This window comes from Gopherus evgoodei, chromosome 10, assembly GCF_007399415.2.
Source record: "Gopherus evgoodei ecotype Sinaloan lineage chromosome 10, rGopEvg1_v1.p, whole genome shotgun sequence".
Taxonomy (NCBI): domain Eukaryota; kingdom Metazoa; phylum Chordata; order Testudines; family Testudinidae; genus Gopherus; species Gopherus evgoodei.
Window position 1 is genome coordinate 44,281,970 of NC_044331.1, and position 17,739 is coordinate 44,299,708.

General features: G+C 48.6%; 1 protein-coding gene and 1 non-coding gene across 17 annotated transcripts in view; both read left to right on the forward strand.

The window, feature by feature from the left end:
- BBS4 (Bardet-Biedl syndrome 4) overlaps positions 1–17,515 on the forward strand; it is a 105,936-nt gene extending 88,421 nt beyond the window's left edge. For 15 of the 16 annotated variants that reach the window (XM_030577485.1, XM_030577487.1, XM_030577495.1 and 12 more), the window contains 7 exons: positions 116–184; positions 1,359–1,511; positions 1,663–1,834; positions 4,645–4,714; positions 9,311–9,452; positions 10,525–10,735; positions 13,807–17,515. In XM_030577485.1, the coding sequence (XP_030433345.1) occupies positions 116–184; positions 1,359–1,511; positions 1,663–1,834; positions 4,645–4,714; positions 9,311–9,452; positions 10,525–10,735; positions 13,807–13,958 (969 nt within the window). In that variant the 3' untranslated portion in view covers positions 13,959–17,515. The remainder of the gene's footprint in view (positions 1–115; positions 185–1,358; positions 1,512–1,662; positions 1,835–4,644; positions 4,715–9,310; positions 9,453–10,524; positions 10,736–13,806) is intronic. The other variant, XM_030577489.1, reaches the window with a different exon arrangement.
- Positions 8,892–9,047, forward strand: LOC115659305. Its single transcript, XR_004002524.1, has one exon. It is a non-coding gene; the product is annotated as a U1 spliceosomal RNA (small nuclear RNA).
- Positions 17,516–17,739: the final 224 nt, after the last annotated feature.

Below are 17,739 nucleotides of genomic sequence, written 5' to 3' on the forward strand. Positions count from 1 at the left end.
TAAAGCTAACTCTTCTGAATCCCTTACTTTAAGTGATAACCAAAAACACTGTTTGTTATCTGCACATTTAACCCTTCTGAGCCTGCATTTCTGACACTCCTTTGTCTTTTCCCAGCTTGGGGTTTATCAGAAGGCATTTGAACATCTTGGAAATGCACTTACATATGATCCCACCAATTATAAGGTACCATAAAGAATATATACAAGCCAGTTTAGTGATGGCATTAGGCCCATAAAAACTAATTCTTGTGTAAAATATCCCCAGTACCAGAGCATGGGCTGAAAAGGGGGCCATGCTCCCAAAAAGCTTGTTCCAAAACGCATTTCTGTGGCCTCCATTTGATGAGGCTAGAGGGTGTTATCTGTGGGGCCTATTTGCTTATAATGGAAAGTTTTAATATATTTTCCATAGAAGAATTTTAAACAAATGGAAATTGCTTTTCTCTAATCTATTACTTCAAACTGTTGCAATTCATCACGAGAACTGTGCATCACATTCCTGGGAATTCAGTGTACCTCTGCAACTTTCTGGAGCAGAACACAGACACAAGTGAATAAGGATGGTGTGATGGAACATCATTCCTTTGCTAGTCTGCACAGATCATAATTCTTACACGGTCTCTCTGTGAGCTATAGTGAGGGGTAACTTTGGTCTAGCTAGTTGAGGATGGGATCTGAATAATGGGGATAATGTAAATCATTTTGAGATCTATGGATGGCAAAGCAATGAATAAATACAAACCAAGTATTATTATGATGAAGACTACATTACTTTTCCAGACTTTACGCCAGCTCACTGTGAAGTATTACAAATAATTTATTAGACAAATGTAGTTTAGTTTAAACTAAGTAAATTTTGGTGCAGTATCTTTGATTTTCTTTTTAATCACATATGTTCAGTAGTTTGCTGTCACCCTCAGCCAGTAGTGTGAGCTGTCCAGGGTTTGCTGTACATGCCTTGGAGTTAAGGAATGTTTTCATCTCCCCTTAAGTTGCCCTGAGAAGGTTTCTGTTCCAGTTTGTCATATAAAAGAAACCTTTTCAGAGCCCAGACTTCTGGAAGCTGTTATTGTGAATCACTGAAAGAGTATTAGCTAGTCAGGATGCAGCGTTTATTAGCCACATTGAACAGGAAAGAGAATGTGGAAAGTGTGGGACCCTTCCCAATGCCCTGCCCTCTCCGAGCCAGGATGTAGATTTCCCAGTTGTTCTCAATTCTCTAGCAGAAAGTTCCCCAAAGAGAATCTTCACTCAAACCATTGGCCTTGTTTTTAGTTTAATAACTTTGTAGCATTTTCTCCTCACTGTGTTTGGGGAAGCTCAGTGTCTCAACCACTCACTGTCGAGCTCTTTTGAAGGCTATCTTGGCAGCTGGCAGTATGATGCAGACTCACGGTGATTTTGATGTAGCCCTCACCAAGTACAGGGTAATAGCCTACACCATGCCTGAAAGCCCCCCATTATGGAACAACATTGGAATGTGCTTCTTCGGCAAGAAGAAATACGTGGCAGTAAGTGCCTGGTTCCCTTCCATTTCCAACTATATTTAATTTGATTTGTGTAAGAACAAATATAAAACAAGGAGCCTCCCTCTGTGGTGGAGACTGGAGAAAGTCTTGACCACTCAGGGCACGTTACTAGCAGTGTTGTTCCTCTTTGCAGGCTATCAGTTGCCTGAAGCGAGCCAACTACTTATCTCCTTTTGACTGGAAGATTCTGTACAATTTGGGGCTAGTCCACCTGACAATGCAGCAGTATGCATCTGCTTTCCACTTTCTCAGCGCCGCTGTCAACTTCCAGCCCCGGATGGGAGAGCTCTACATGCTCCTGGCAGGTAAATGACCCTTCCCTTCTGCCCTCTCCCCTTACTCCTACCCCACAGAGCTGTATGAATATTGTCTTTGGGAAATACCAGATTTTACGGTGGGAAAGCAAGAGGTGATGCCAGTTGTTATCTGAGACTGGATAACTCAGCACTCTGGTATTCAAAAGATTTTCATCACCAGGTCATGGGCTGGTTTGAAATCAGATCAGCAGTGACCAAAAGTCAATGCCTTCTTGCTCATCGAAATACAGTTTTTGCTATAGACTAGTGTGTAGTCCCACCAAACCAACATGGCTGATCCCAGCTTTTGTGGGAGGACCATTGTGGGGTGATGCAGAGAAGCTTGCACTGGTGCTGCTCATGCAATGACTTCTGTGCTTAGAGCACTGGGGCTTCTGTGGTATCCTCAGTCTGGCACTCCTCACCAGCACTAAATCCAAGGTTAGAAAAACTAGAAACCAGGCATTGCAAGCCCACTGGTAAGGGGATTGTGTACATTCAAGAGGGGGATTCACCTTGTTCTGTCTACTCTGGTAGAGGTGCTGGGAGATTAAACAACCTGGGTAAGCACAGAGGTGGATTTACAGTAAAAGACAGGGTGCCCTGGCATGGGACCCACCAACAACAGAGGGCCCAAGTGTCGGGCAGCTGCAGGGGCAAAAGCTTGGTCCTGCCGGCTCCTAGGGCTCATGCTGCAGGTTCCGCACCCACCAGCCAGGCTCTCCTCTCCCCCGCCTCCTCCCCTGAGCGTGCCGCTTCCCCCACCACCAAACAGCTGTTTGCCGGTGCTCAGGGGACGAGGTGGGGGCAGGGTCTTGGGGAAGGGGATGGAATCAGGGCAGGGCGGAGCAAAGGTGTGGTCCCCACATTCACCCTACACATACCCCCCCAAACCCCTGCTGTGAGCCACTCGGGGTAGGGGGCTGGAAGCACCCCCACCACCCCAGCCCCCTGCCCTGACTCCTGCCCCCTCCACTCCCAGTAACCTGCTCTCCCTGACTCCTGTACCCCCCACACATACCCAGCCCCCCATGCCCTGACTCCTGCACCCCCCTACATCCCCACCCTGAATACCAAATGGGAGCTTCTGCACCTCCCCCCCCACATTCCCACCTGCACCCCTTTGCACCAAATGGGAGCTGCCTCAGGTAAGTGCTCCACACCCTAACCTCTTGCCCCAACTCTGAGCCCCGTCCTGCATCCTGATTCCCTCCCAGACCCTGCACCCCCAGCCCTGACTTCTGCACCCCTCTCACACTCAGCCCCCTCACATCCCGTGCCCTGACTCTTGCACCCCCCACATCCCTACTGAGCACCAAACGAGCTCCTGCACCCTCCCCCCCATTCCCACCTGCACCCCTCGCACCAAATGGGAGCTGCCCCAGGTAAATGCTCCACACCCCAACCCCAAGCCCCCTCCTGCATCCTAACTCCTGGCCAGACCTGAGCCCCCTCCTGCACTCCAACCCGCTCCTGCACCCTAACTTCCTCCCAGACCCTGCACCCCCAACCCTGACTCCTGCACCCCCCTCACACACTCCCTGCCCTCCCTGACTCCTGCACACACCCCCACCTGCACCCCTCACACCAAACGGGACCTGCCCCAGGTAAGCGCTCCACACCCCAACTCCCTGTCCCAGCCCTGTGCCCCTTCCCACACCCTAACTCGTGGCCAGACCATGTACCCCAATGTTTTTTTTACAATTTTTTTTTAAATAAAACGCTCTTATCCAAAGTGCTTTATAATAGGTAGCTAATGGTACAAACAGTGTTTGGAAAAATCATTAAGTGGTCCGCCGAGACCCTCAGCCATTTTCAAGTGGTCTCTGGAAAATGTTAGACTACAAAAACAATCAAGATACCTCAGTTTATTTTCATTTACTTGCTATTACTTATAGGAGGAGGATGAAGAAAAAAAGAATGAAAAACAGGGGCAGGGGGGAGGTAAGAGAGAGTGTTCTTTTTCTTGGCTGGGTCCCAAAAATGAAGCGGAGGACAGGGCCCCACTAATTCTAAATCCGCCACTGAGTAACCTGTATAGAAGCCCTGACTTTGAGCAGGTAGCTTAATTGCAGGATTCCTAGAATCCAGACAGATAGCTAATGTCTCTCTTCTTTCTGGGACTCAGCTCCTGGTCTCATACACTTTAAGATCAGAAAAGGCAGCAAAGATTCCTGTGGCACCTTACAGACCAACAGACGTTTTGGAGCATGAGCTTTCGTGGGTACAGATCCAGACTAACACGGCTACCCTCTGATACTTTAAGATCAGAAGAAACCATCGTGATTATCTAGTCTGACCTCCCGCACATCGCAGGCCACAGAACCTCACACACCTCCCACCCACACTCCTGAAATAGACCCATAACCTCAGGCTGAGTTACTGAAGTCCTCAAATCATAGTTTAAAGACTTCAAGTTACAGAGAATTCACCATTTTCTTTCCATTTACTTACTTTACTGCAGTTGGCTGGGTGTGGAGGTATTCATAGTGGTATTGGTTTCTGCATAGAAGCAAGACGTGCCGTGGAGTGGGCATAGCTAGCTACAAAAATCTTGATTGACAGGTTTAATAGGAGTGTTTGTCCCATGCTTTCAGCTAGCTAAACAGTTTAAAATCAGTTCCTGTGGAGGTGTCATTGCTGTTCCTGATTCCAATGCAGAGGTTCCAAGAGCAGTGGAATAAAGCATTGACATTTAGAACTATCCTTTGCAAATAGGCTGTATGCCTGGGAAATCAGAAAAATCCATTTCTGAGGAGTGCATTGGAAGCTTTGCATTGCTAGTGAGCTTATTTGTGTTCCTGTGTTTCTTCGGACAGTGGCTCTGACAAACCTCGAAGATGTTGAGAATGCTAAACGATCCTATGAGCAAGCTGTAGCGCTGGACCAGTAAGTCTTAATCCTAATGTATTGAGAGTTGACCTGCTCACTTTAGTAGCAAAGTTCTTACTCCTGTTAGCCCTACACAGCACTGGGAGAGACAGCTGGAGTCTCTTCCCAATCATGCATCAGCAGAATTGTTAACTGTGGTCAAATCATGTGGACAAATCCTGCCCTCAGTTCCCACTACAACCATGCAATCTCATTGAAGAAATGGGGCTTGCATAATGTTACTTGTGAAGAGGTGTAGGGAGGAAAATCTCAGGCTGACTTAGGGAACCTGATGAGAATTTGCAAGGCTGTTTGAAAGCTCATAAACTGAGCACATTTAGACACGAGTTATTGAGAGACAAGATACACAGTTCCCCACTGTGCTCTTTTTACTGAGTTGCTTTTGAAAGTCGAACTGCACCTTTGCCAATAATGTGTCATAGGTAACTTGGGAACACTACACAATATACCTACAATAAGGGAGCATGCTGCATATCTGAAACAAGCATTCAAATCAAATTCACTGCCCACCAAGTCCTTTATCTTTCTTCCAGCTTTCAGAATCTAAGCCCCTCTGTGTGTTGTCAGGGGATCAGATGAGTTAAGGAGCGCATTCTGGCTGCTTGGTAGTGTGTTTTGTGGGTAGATCAAAGAATTCAGCTTTACAAATACTGCCTAAGTACCTGGCACTCTCATGATGCCGCAGCCATGTAGAATTAGCAGAAAAACAAAACCGCATAAAAACTGACGTTAAAGCCAACGGCTATTAATTGCTGAGAGGCAAACTCAGGCTGTTTTAAGCCTTGGATCTCTGTGGTTTGTTCAGTTGACATCCCTTGTACTCTCTCCAGTTATCCCATTCCCACGGATATTCTCTTCTGGTATATCTCACAGTTGACTGCAGTTTCTGTTTCCATCTCAATAAATAATTTTTATAGCAGCAGCAGCAGCAGCAGCAGCAGCAGCAGCAGCGTGATATTTGCCCTGGGTGCCAGACTGAGGTCTGGAAAGAAAAGGAGCTTGTGGGTGTCTTTATAAAAGATGTCTCCTCTTTCTGGCAGTGGCTAATATACAGGTCTCCTTTCTCCCATTGCTTCCTTAAATAATGATTGTCTTACCTATCCACTTCCTTCTCTGCTCTTTGGGGACAGCTCATCTGAATCAGCTCTCGCCTACCCCCACTCCAGTGTTTTTTGCATAAAGGTTGTTCTCCATGGTGTATCTATTTCCTGGGCTCTGACAGAGGCAGTGAGGTTTTTAGATGTGGGATCAGTTCTTTAGAAATTAGCTTCTGTGTTGACAGAAATTAATAAGTTAGGTCCTAAACGTGATCAGATCACTTTTTTAACAGTTTCCTTAGTTACGGCATTGTTGCATTGTTTACTCGTGACCCATAGTCATGGCCTAAATTTCTGCTAACCTGCACAGCTGCCTATTATACGACGTGCTGACACTCAGGGCTGCGGCAGGGAGAGATGCCTCTCCTCAAACCTGCTGCGGAGCCCCTCCCCCTTCCCTGACCCAGCCCAGCCCCAGACCTGCCGCGTCCGGGGGAAAGGCGCCCCAGCCTGGCCCCGGACCTGCCGCGGCAGGGGGAGAGGTGCCCCTCCCCCAGCCCTGACCCGGCCTGGATCTGCCTCTCCCCCCGAGCCCAGGTGCTGCTGTGGGGAGACAGAGCCGGGGCGGGGAGTCCTCCCTCTCCACTGTAGCCCCGGGGAGCCCTAGTGCACCACAAACTCCTCATCCCCAGCCCCACCCCATAGCCCACACCCTCAGCCCCGCACCTCCACCCTCTGCCCCAGCGCTGAGCCCCTCATCCCCGGCCCTACCCCAGAGCCCACACCCCCAGTCAGAGCCCTCACACACCCCAATCCACACCCTGCACCCCAACCATCTGCCCCCACCCGGAGCCCCCTCCCACACTGAACTCCTTGGCCCCACCCCACCACATGAATTTTGTTATGTGCACCAATAGGAAGGTGATGTGTCACATAACAAAATTTATTCTGCACATGGGTGGGAAAAATTAGACGGAACGCAGGTCATGGTCTGCACACAGTCTGATTTGCTGCTTCTCAATGTCTGCAAAGCTTCAGTCTCCAGCACTTGAACCTTTCACAAAGAGCGTGGCCTCTGTATTGTAGGAGAGAGTAAAGGTGCTGGTCTCCATGGCCAGCACCAACAGCCTCTTTTCACACCGGGACTGGGTGTCAGCCCCCTCATGCGACTTTATTGATTAGCGTTCAGAAGCACTGCCCACTTGCTCTGCATGTGTTGCAATAGATGCAGATGCTTCATCCTTGCTCTTACATGCAAGGTCATCCTCCCTGGGGGAGAAGTACAACTATAAACTGTGCCTCTAATCCACTTGCTTATTAGTCTCCCTCCCCTTGGAAGGTGATTCTGATTCTATAGAGGACCTTGCCAAACACAGCCCATGGCCCTCTACCTCAGCCTGCAAGTCAGAATGAACTGCGAGCATCAGGCCACTTGGATCAAGACAGAGCATTGCCTGCTGGGACCCGTTGTCTCAGTGGATCACCTGTTTGTATCCACAAGGAGGCAGACACATTTTGCTCAGTTTTCTACAAAGTTTGTGCTGAGTTCAGACTCCTAGTGAGTTGTCAGTGCAGGCAAATTTGGGAATCTCAGAATGTAAGCCATGTTATCTGTTCAAGGAAGAAAGGGGACCTGGCCACTGATGTCCATAAACCAACAGAGAGCAGAGGGAGTCAACTGTTTCGCTTGTTTAGCTTGCCCACACAACTGGCGCTGTCAGAGCACTGCAGGAACTACCGGAGGGAAAGCGACTGCATGGGGTTATTGTGCATTAACTAAGACCCTGGAAGTTTTGGAGAATGAGAATTCTGGGAGACAAACTGCGTTTCTGAAATATGCACAGCATTGCATCCTTAGGACTGCACCACACAGCACCCCGACATCGGGGAATGCCACAGCCTCTTTGTGCACACGCATTAAGACAGTCCTCAGTTACAGGACCACCAACTGTTTCTCTTTGACTGCATACACATAAAGGAGCAAAGTTAATCTTTGACACATTTTTAACATTGTCCTTGTATGGAACTTTTTACAGACTTTTTGGGTGGAAGGGAAGGAAGATGGGGGGGGGAAAAGGATGTGAGAACTTTGTTCTGCAGCATCCTGAGGCTCTGCTGGCTTGTCAAACACTGTCAGTGGCATGTGTCAGTTCCAGAACCTGGAACCGTGTGGTCTTACGCCACCAGCTTGTCTTGTCCCACAGTTGTGAGGAGAGAGCCCTTCTGCAAATCTTCAGAGCAGCGGAAGCCTTTCATGGATCAGAGCAGGGCTTTCCCAGCACAGTGTAAAGACCCCCCCGAACACTGAACCACTGGGCACTTTAAGATTTGCGGGTGTTCAGATGAGGAGTCCATAGGATGCTTCCTACCTCCTCCTGTTGACAAGCAGCCTGACTTCACAGCTGCCAATTCACCCAGCTCCCCTGGGGCAGGGGATGGGAGACATGGACGAAATTTGTACAAAGGTGCCGCACACTGCAGCTCAAAGTGTCACTCACAGGCACTTACTCCAACTGCAGATCTGCTAAGGAATGCAGCAGTGGGGCTTCCCTCCAGTGGTCCTTGGATGGTCCTTGGGTGCCCAGGTTTAGCTTAGAGAGAGACTTTAGCAGGAGGCTAAGCAGTCGGAGGAGCCATTAACATTGAAACCAGGTTTGCGTGGAATACTTCACTTGCTCAGTGCACACAGTTCACTGAGCACAAATTTCCCTACCAAACTGAGGGTGCCTGCTGCCATTTTGGAGCAAGTTGTATACAACTGTGCACACAAACCCAGTTTGTGTTCATGGCTTCTCTGTCAGCCAGGCTTCCCCAGGTGCCTCCATAGCTACACACCTGCCAAGAAGCAGAGTAGCTCACCCTGCCTTGGTGTTCTCTAGGAGCTCTGCAGCAAACCTGCTCTTAGCCAGAACACACTCATGCACACCGTCTCATTGGGGCCGTTCCTGCACCCCACTGTAAGTGACAGCCCCAGCCATTTAGCCTGTAGAGCTGGTCCCAAACGTTGCACAGTTTTTTTTGTGGGTGAGGAAAGTGTATTATTTTTCCTACTTCAGAATTGCTGAACCAAATGTGCTTGGTCTTTCAAAAACAATTTGCTTTCCAGCAGAGATCAAGCATGGAACATGTCAGCCTGAAAGGTTAGGAGCAGCAGAAACCAGGGGCTTCAACTAGAAACAGCTGAACAACTGGCTCATCCATTGCATTGCAGGTGTGCTGACCCCTGCGATTTCCCGAAATGCGGGAAACTCGACTGCATAATTTGTGGTAGTGGGGGACTGCGTTCACTCTCAAAAAAAAAAACAAAAACAACGTTAACACTAGAGCAATCTCACTGCATTGCTCTGAGCACTTGCTTCCCAGGAAGGTTGCCATGGTTACATGTGGAGCACCTGGAGGCTGTTTGGTTTAGTAGTCTGTGTAGCGTGGGATCACCAGCTTTGCCGGATGTAGCCAGCTCAGCACAGTGCTACTATCAGGATAGGTTCTCACCTGAGATTTAAGAATGTTACTCTTGGCAGTGTATGTTACTGATCCTGTGGTATATCTGCTCCAGGTGCAATCCCCTGGTCAATCTGAACTACGCTGTGCTGCTCTACAACCAGGGGGATAAGAAGGGAGCACTATGCCAATACTACGAGATGGAGAAGAAGGTCAATGCCCTGAAGGAGAACAGCACTCTCGACTTTGATCCTGAGGTATGTTAATAAGAACAGCCAGCTGGAAGCAAATAGCTGGTGATCCTGTGCTGTAAGAGGACTTGTCCGCATGGTGGGGTACGGGGATGGGAGGATATCTGAAGTGCACTGATGTGTGGTGCATTAATTGGTCTTAGTAGACCCTGCTGGGGCACACTGAAGGGTCCCTAAAGGTTCTGAGGTGCACCCTAGCTGAGTCAGAACCATTAGGTAACCTTCACTGTGCCTCAGGAGGGTCTGCATGGCTCAATTAATGTGAATCTTTCAGTGCTCTTTGGAAACCACACCTCTGCACAGCATGTTAACTCACTGAGTGGTATCCAGGAGCAGGAGGGTCCCTATACCTTTTGGGACCTGAGTCCAGTTAATAGAGAATGGGTCAGTTATCTAGCTGGACCAGGTGCCCAGTGAAAGCTACTTGCTTCATCTCTGCTATTAAAATAGCAAATGGATTTTCAGAGCTGTGCTTCTCTACAGCACTGTGGCTGCGCTAGCCAGTTACATGTAACTCTGTGCAGTGTATTGTGATACTGAATCTGAGCTCATAGCTCCTGGTAAGAAACAAAATGCAGTGTCTCTTTCCATCTCCCATCCTCCGAGTGTGTGAGATTTGGGGAAGAAGTCAGTGACCTCATCTGAAACCTTCACAATCAGCTCCTCCTCACCCAGGTTTCTCAGGGCCGAGTGTCGAGCTGTAGTGTATTGCACAGCCTGCCTTTCTTGAAAAAGAATGCACCTTTAGCGAGGGGCACCACTTACTCCCGCGCCTACGACTAGAGTGGAGGCCACTGTGAGTTGCCATTTCCTGTTGGGAAACCCTTACACTGTGTGTCACGTTGCCTCCGAGCTGGTCACGGTTCTTGCTGTAAGCCCAGCTCTAGAGTGAAGCTGCTGCTAAAACCCACAGTTGGAAGTGGAGCATAGTGGTCCCTGCGTGAACAGGTGCTGCTACCCTGGCTCCTGCCGCAAGTGTTCCTGATGGTGATTTTCTTTCTTTCTTTCTTTCTTTCTTTCTTTCTTTCTTTCTTTCTTTCTTTCTTTCTTTCTTTCTTTCTTTCTGTTGCACGAGAAGATGGTGGATGTGGCCCAGAAGGTGGGAGCTGCCCTGCAGGCGGGGGAGAGTCTGGTCTGGACTAAACCCGTCAAAGATTCCAAATCAAAGCAGCGAGTTGCTACATCTAGCAAACCCTCTAGCACTCAGCAACCTCTGGGCTCTAACCAAGCCCTGGGTCAGGCCATGTCTTCAGCAGCTGGGTATGGGAAGACTATGCAGCTTTCTACAGGTAGGTCTCTTTTGCATGTCTGTATGGCATGAGAGGAGAGGGTGTTGGGATTAGAGGAAGTATTCACTGCCAAGTGGGCACATCTGTCCCACTCCCTGTACCCTGGGATATGGAGTATATTTCGCAAGACACTTGCATGTCTCACATGTAGGCACAAGAACTTGGCATGTGACAAGCCCAACTCCATGAGTTGTGTGTGTGTGGAACAAAAGTGTTCTCCCTATGGAATACGAGCACTATGTTTTATAGCGTAGTGCTCCTATGAGGTTGCTGAAATCGAACAGTTTCTCTTCCTGTCCTAGCTATGCTGGTGAGTGTGTGACCATGAAATCAGTTTCTTCCCTTGGCTCTGGGATGGAGGTGATGTCAACAGTGGGATCCCTTGTCTTCCTTCATTAGAAAACAAGTGGCTGAGATTGGAGGGGGCAGAAGAGAGATGCAGGCTCCTGGTAGAGGGGAGAAGATGGAGGGGGGCCATCCTCTCATATTCACAAAACAAACACTGGGCTGTTCCAGGTAACTCAAGCAGCAGCCAGACCCCCTCCCTTTTAGTGAGTTCCATCCTACTGCAGATAGAAAATAGAATAAAATCATCATCAGTCAATGGGCAACAGCGAGACAGGCTACTCCTTGTTGACACTGTTGGGGCATGTTATGTTAATGTGGATGGAACAGATGGTCATGTAACAGAATACACTCATCTCTCACAAGCACCCTGGTCGAGTGTGTGCGCACCTGCAGTGTCCTCAATTTCCTCTGCTCACAGTGCCCCCTGTTGGCCACTGCGCCTGTCAGGCAAGTCTTTGGTGACTCAGTCCTCTGGCCAAGTCACACTCTGTCCATGTGTGCAACAAACAAACCCCTCCTGGGGTACACAATCCAAAATGTTCCCAGTGTCCTGGAGCCCTCCCTGGGCGCAGTCTTCTAAAACAGTCCAGCAGGGCCCATCGTGGTGCCCTCAGTTGGTGTGTCCTCCTCTGCAGCTCTGCCTGGGCTCAGTCTTTAACTAGTCCAGCAGGGCCCATCACGGTATCCTTGCTTGGTCCAGCTAGGTTGCAAGGCTCCTACTTGGAACTGAGCAGTGCCCCAAGCGGTTCTTCCCTGGGGACTCTTTGCCCATACTTGAGTCCTCAGTGACCCCAGCTTCCTGCTGAGCCACCCCCCTTAGGCTCAGTTTGCTGACCACAGCTCCCTGCTGAGTCAGTCCCAGTGCAGCCCGCTTCCATGGGGTGCCCCAGTTCTCATTCCCTCCCTTCCCAGTCCCACACACTGCTCTGGGTCCCAACCCAGGGAACCTTTTAAGTATAGCAGTTTCATGCTGTGTCTCTTTAGTAATTGCTGCTCTGTGTTTCCCTGGGCCACTTCCCCGTGGCCCATCTTAGTTGAATCCCAGCAACCAGCTCCTTCCTCTCCCCGGACTCCCCCAGTCCCTGTCAGTGGACTGATCTATCCAGCCCACTGCCGTTCTAGGCAGCTTGGAGGACCTTTCTATTGCTCTTTTCTGGGGGGGCAGGCCCACAAGGCCTCCAGGAGGGGGCCTCAGTGCCCAGTCCACCTGGTCACAGGTCCAAAGAGTCAAAAGTGTGAACTTGACTCTGAAACTGTCCAACATGAAACAGCGTTAAACATGGTTCAGTGTTTAACACAGAGACCTCAGCCTGCCCAGTACCATGGCAAACACACCATTGAATGCCTTTGTAACCTTTCAGTAAAGATACAAAAAAAGAGGGAAAAACAGTTATAGTCTTTGAAATATAAAGCATTAAACAAGGCTTTCATTTTAACAACAGGGGAGCATTTTTAGAAGAGTTTTATTAACATAGTAATAACTGTCCTTTGGAGAGAAAAGAGAAGTTAGTTGAGCTGGGCTGGAGCTGCTGCTGTTGTTGCTAAAGTGCGACCCTGTTTCCTAAGAAGACAAAATAGGACAAACTCCGACAAAAGGGGAGAGAAAAAAACAGCACAGATAAAAATGCAGCTTCTGGCTCTAGTGTTGACTTTCACTTGCAAACTCACTGCTGGAAAAACACAGGCCTAGCACATGGTCCTGTCAGCCACTCTGATACCTGGCAAACTTGTACCAGCCTCAGGCTCTTCAGGGCATTGCTTTTCATTTCCTCTCTGGGCATAGGCTCACAGCGGTATTGCAGAATATGCAGTCTTGGCCAGCTAAGCCAGACTCTTATTAGACGGAAGGGAAAAGGAGAGGGATGGGAAAGAGAAGAAATAACATGAAGAAGGAAGTGAACACACAAGAGGTGACATGTAACATTTTGGAGGGGGGAGGAAATGTGACCACTCCATGCATTGCCTCTGGCCTTTCCTACTTCCCCCATGCCTCCCACACCCACTCTAATCCAACACCACTTTGCCCCCACTCCCCTTACAGCTCCTTCCCCACTTACTGTTGAAATGGTGCTTGTTAAGAACAGAAGATGCAGAACTGGAAATTAATGAATGTGTCAGATACTAAGCCTAACTGGTGGACACAATAATGTGGGGCTGGGCTGGGGTATTCCACCCACCACTCCCTTTCTGAGTCCTTAAAAGAAATATTTTGTGGGAAAAGTATGAAGGAACAAAAAGAAGCAGGGAAGAACAATCAGAGGCAACTGGAGGAAGCTCCACCATCATGGGACCCCAGGCCTTCTTCATCCTGCTCCTGAGAGGTGTCCAGACGAGGCCAGAGAGAGGGACCCAGACAATATCACCACCTCTGCCAGCTCTAGCTGAATCCCAGCCACCACCAAGGATGAGAGGACTTTACCAACAGTAGCAATAACAAGAGCTTCAGCTCACCTCAACTAACTTCTGCTCTGTTCCCGAAAAGGACAGTTGTTGCCATCTGTGATACCATCAAAGAGACTGTAAAGCCAAGCCCTGTTTAACACTGGTCAGTGCTGGACACTGACTGGGCTGTGTTAATGCCTTTAGCCCATATAATCCATCCAAATTCATACATCATGCCTAGGTCACTGCACATGCACAGCCTTTTGCTGTAAGAATTAGAGGACGTTTCCTGTGGCATAAAGAGGAGTGTATGGGACTCTAACCCTGTGTTGTATCATCAGGTGCTGGAGCATCGGCTCCCCTTGCAAAGCCCCCGTCACTGCCTCTGGAACCTGAACCGGGCTCAGAAACAGGCCCCGAAGAGACCACACCCCCTACAGAGCCCCAAGAACGGAGAAAAGAGAAGCGCAAAAGCAGGCTGACCACAGAATAGAACAGCAGCACTGGACGGACTGGGCAGGCGTGGGGCCTGCTGGGCTGTTGGGAGCAAAATCTTCACTGCCACCCCTTAACTCAAGCAGTGGGGAAGGGCAGCTGCCCCCCAGCATGGCCTGCAGTGACTTCACCATACTGTGAGCTTAGGCAAAATGCAGCTGGATGCCAATACAGTGACATTAGCACCTGGCCTCATCCTTGTCCCAGTGATTCTTTGCTCCATGGCACCCAGAAGAGGTTCTGATGAGCTGCCCATTAGTGCTGCTGTGGGACTGCATGAGGTAATTGAGGTGCAATCCCCTCCTTCCTTGAGGGCAGGGCTGCTGTAGCATTGCACACAGTGCTTAGGTGCTGAATCACTGAGATGGGCTGAGTCAGCAGGATGGTTTAGCAAGGGCCAACCACAGTGACTGCACAGCTTTTAAAGCAGTAGCTTGGACCAGTTCTCTAGTTAGAGCCCAGAGAGGATCATGCCCCTTTAGCAAGTGAGCCTTTTAGCTGGCTCAGAGGAAGCTCTACCAGCCCCCTGTAGTAAGGTCAGTGGAAGAACTGGAGGAGGGGAGAAGCTAGAAAAATTAACAGGACAATTGAGTGGAAGCCAGATCAGTCCACGAAGTGAAACAAGCCTGAACGCAGGCCTGAAGGAGGGGCACCAGTTCAGGCTATGCTCATTGACGATAATGTGAGAGGCTACTCTGCATTGCCCAGAGGGAGATGTGTGCAACCTGCATGCCTGTTTACCAAAGCCCAGCCTCTCGTCAGGGTTGTCCAAAAACCTGGGGAAAGCTTTTCCAGCCCCCTTTTCTCAGGCAGCTAGCTCACACTGGGAGAGGAGCTCCCTCCCTCAGAGCTGGTCGCAGTGCTGTCAGTCCTGCAAGGTAGAGGTGACAGGGACTGGGGAGGGAGCATACTTCTTTGTAATAGACTCAGCCTTCAGCCAGTAGCAAATGAAAGGAGATTGGAGTTTCATCCATAGTGTAAGTTTCTTGCTGGCAGAGCAGAGCAGACTTACGGCAGGCAGGGGGTACCTTGATACCCTACTAACTCGCTGCCTCAGTTGGGTGGGAGTTTTAAAGTATGTGGAGTAATTTGCCTTCAACGTCCAGCTCTCCTGTTTGTTCTGGTGGTGACAGGCTGGAACCAATTCCATTCCCACAGTCACTAAGTGACAAGGGACAGGCTGACAGAGCCAAACAGAATTGGAAAGTGGCTGCTTTCATTTCTGCCTTTTCCAGCATCCCTGGGGAAGTTACAGCTGTAGCCTCTTTTGGGAACTTACACCTGTAGAGAGTTCTCTTCCTGAAACGTAGGTAGTTCTGGGAGGTAGCAGGCACGAGGATGTGTTGGAACTGAGAATTAGCCTGTTTCCTTAGGGTTACTTACCTTCTGATCCCCTTCCTCCCTCCCCCATAAGTTAAATGCAGTTGACACTAACTGGTCTAATCTTATTAAAGCCATTGAGGTTGGACAAGCTGGGTAGTGACCGTCTCTACAGTTCCATCAGTTCCCACCCTTTCCAGACTCGACTGCAGCCTACAAGGGAAAACTGGCACCTTGTTTGTTTTTTAAACTTCAGTCCATTCAGCCCCACACGTGCTGGGAGGGGAACGATTATTACCACTAAAGAAATGGTGGTAACCCAAAGTGCCTGTGCACTTGGGCTGTCTTGTTCTCCGGAAGTGATGGAGAAGAGGGGACCATATTAAGGGCTTCTCAAATATAGCCCTTTGTGATAATCACTAGCACTCAAGAAAGTAACATAATTAGCCTGAGCCAGGGCTGTTGTTGGGACAGCCTGAGTGAGGAAGATGATTTGGCAAAGACAACACAGCAAGATCCTCAGTGTGCTCCCTTCCCCATAACTTGCTGCTAGTTATACCAATTTGGTCATTTAAAGTTTCCTGTTGCTAAGATAGCTCTCACCTTTTGAACAATGTAGCTATTGTCAACTTTACCCTAGCCTGGCAGGGGAAACTTTCTCCAGCAGCTGCCGCTAAGCTAAGCACCTCACACCTGAATGGAGCCATCTGAGGCTGTTTTCCTTCTGAGTTAAGAGACTAGTTAAACTAAAGGTGAGGCCAGTTTCTCTGCCCTTCACCCACTAACAGTTTGTATCTCCTAGCTGCTCTACCCTCAGTTCCACAGAATGCTCCAGCCAAAAAAAGCTGCTTTTTCAACATAAAACAGAACCACTGCCATCTACATAAAATGTCAGGATGGTGTAGCCCTTGTCCGCCTTGCCCCACAGTGATTGCAATCACTCTAATCACTGCTCAAGCCCCTAACACACCTTAGGCCACTGAATTAAAAACTTGTGCAAGGAACCCTTTGTTAGTGTGACAGGAACCTACAGTGTGTTTCACAGGTTTTCTGTACCTACAGCTTCCACTGCTTTCTGTGTATCAGGTGCTCAGACCTCTGAAAGGCCTAGCCTAGGCATCATTTACAAGTCCTATTCTAGCTGTATTATGGGATAATGACCTTCAAGTTTCATCAGTGTTATTCTGCATAATCAACAGTAACTAATCAGAGTGTACAAGAGAGGGCAATTAACGTTACTGGATCCTTAGTTTAGTCACCGAATGCCTGGTGCAATGTGGGCTAGGTTCTGGGAATAACAGCAGCCCCCTGTTATACATTCCAATTAACTACTATTGTGCAAAATGACCCTAATGCAATTTTAAAGTTATTAAAGCACAATCAGGAACCAAAGTTAATGTATTTTGAGGGTTTAGCTGACAAATGGCTGATGAAATCTTGCTCTATTAAACACTCTAAATGAACAGCAACAGTTCACAATTTGTGGTTTGTAACCAAAGAAGTGCCCTGTTTAAACTAGGTTTGACTTCTTCACAACCCATTTAACTGGTTTGCAGTTGTTTTACAGTAGCTCCTAGAGGCATCCCTCTGGATCAAGGCCCCCCTGGGCTAGGTGCTGTACAAAACAGAGTTCTTTCCCTGGAGAGCTTACAATTAGTAGGTGAAATGGGAAGCAACTTACTTACTAGAATGATCAGTTATGATTTAGGTGTCATGTTAGGTGCAATTTTATGTTGAAATAGTCATGCTGAATGTTGCACCCCATGGAAATGACAGTATGTGAGAGGATTGATTTTTACCGGAAGAGCACAAAGCTGGGCAAGGAGTGCTCTTCACTTCTAAAGTATGGAGATAATTTTTTTTTTAATAAACACAATTTGCTTCAGCATCAGCATCCCCCCTTCAAACCTCTCTGTGCAGTTTCTTCAGCATTTAGGTGCAATACAGTTAAACGTGGGCAGAGGAAGGTTTATTAATTTTATAAGCAAAGCAAAGTTGCTTTAATCCCTCTTGTTGAGGTACTGCTTTATACCTTACATTAAAACCCCTTTCAGACGAGGGATGGGATAGGACAGCCACTTGTGTTTGTACATAAAATAGGTGACCAGACCATGGAATGGTGACTGCCTATGCCCATGGGAAGGTGATCCACTGAAACGGGAAGGCTGAGGCCTTGGCTACACGTGAGAGTTACAGCACTGCTGGTGGCTTTACAGTGCTGTAACTTACTTACTCCCCGTCCACACTGGCAAGGCACATACAGCGCTGTATCTCCCTGGCTACAGCACTGCATGTACTCCACCTCGACAAGAGGAATAAAGAGAATAACACTGAGGTGCCAGTGTAAACAGAGAATAATCTTACTATGCTGTAACTGACCTCTGGAAGCTTCCCATAATGCTTTTAAAGTAAAGATTATGCTCTTTGTTTTGTTGTGAACTCGGGGCTTCTGAAGCTGC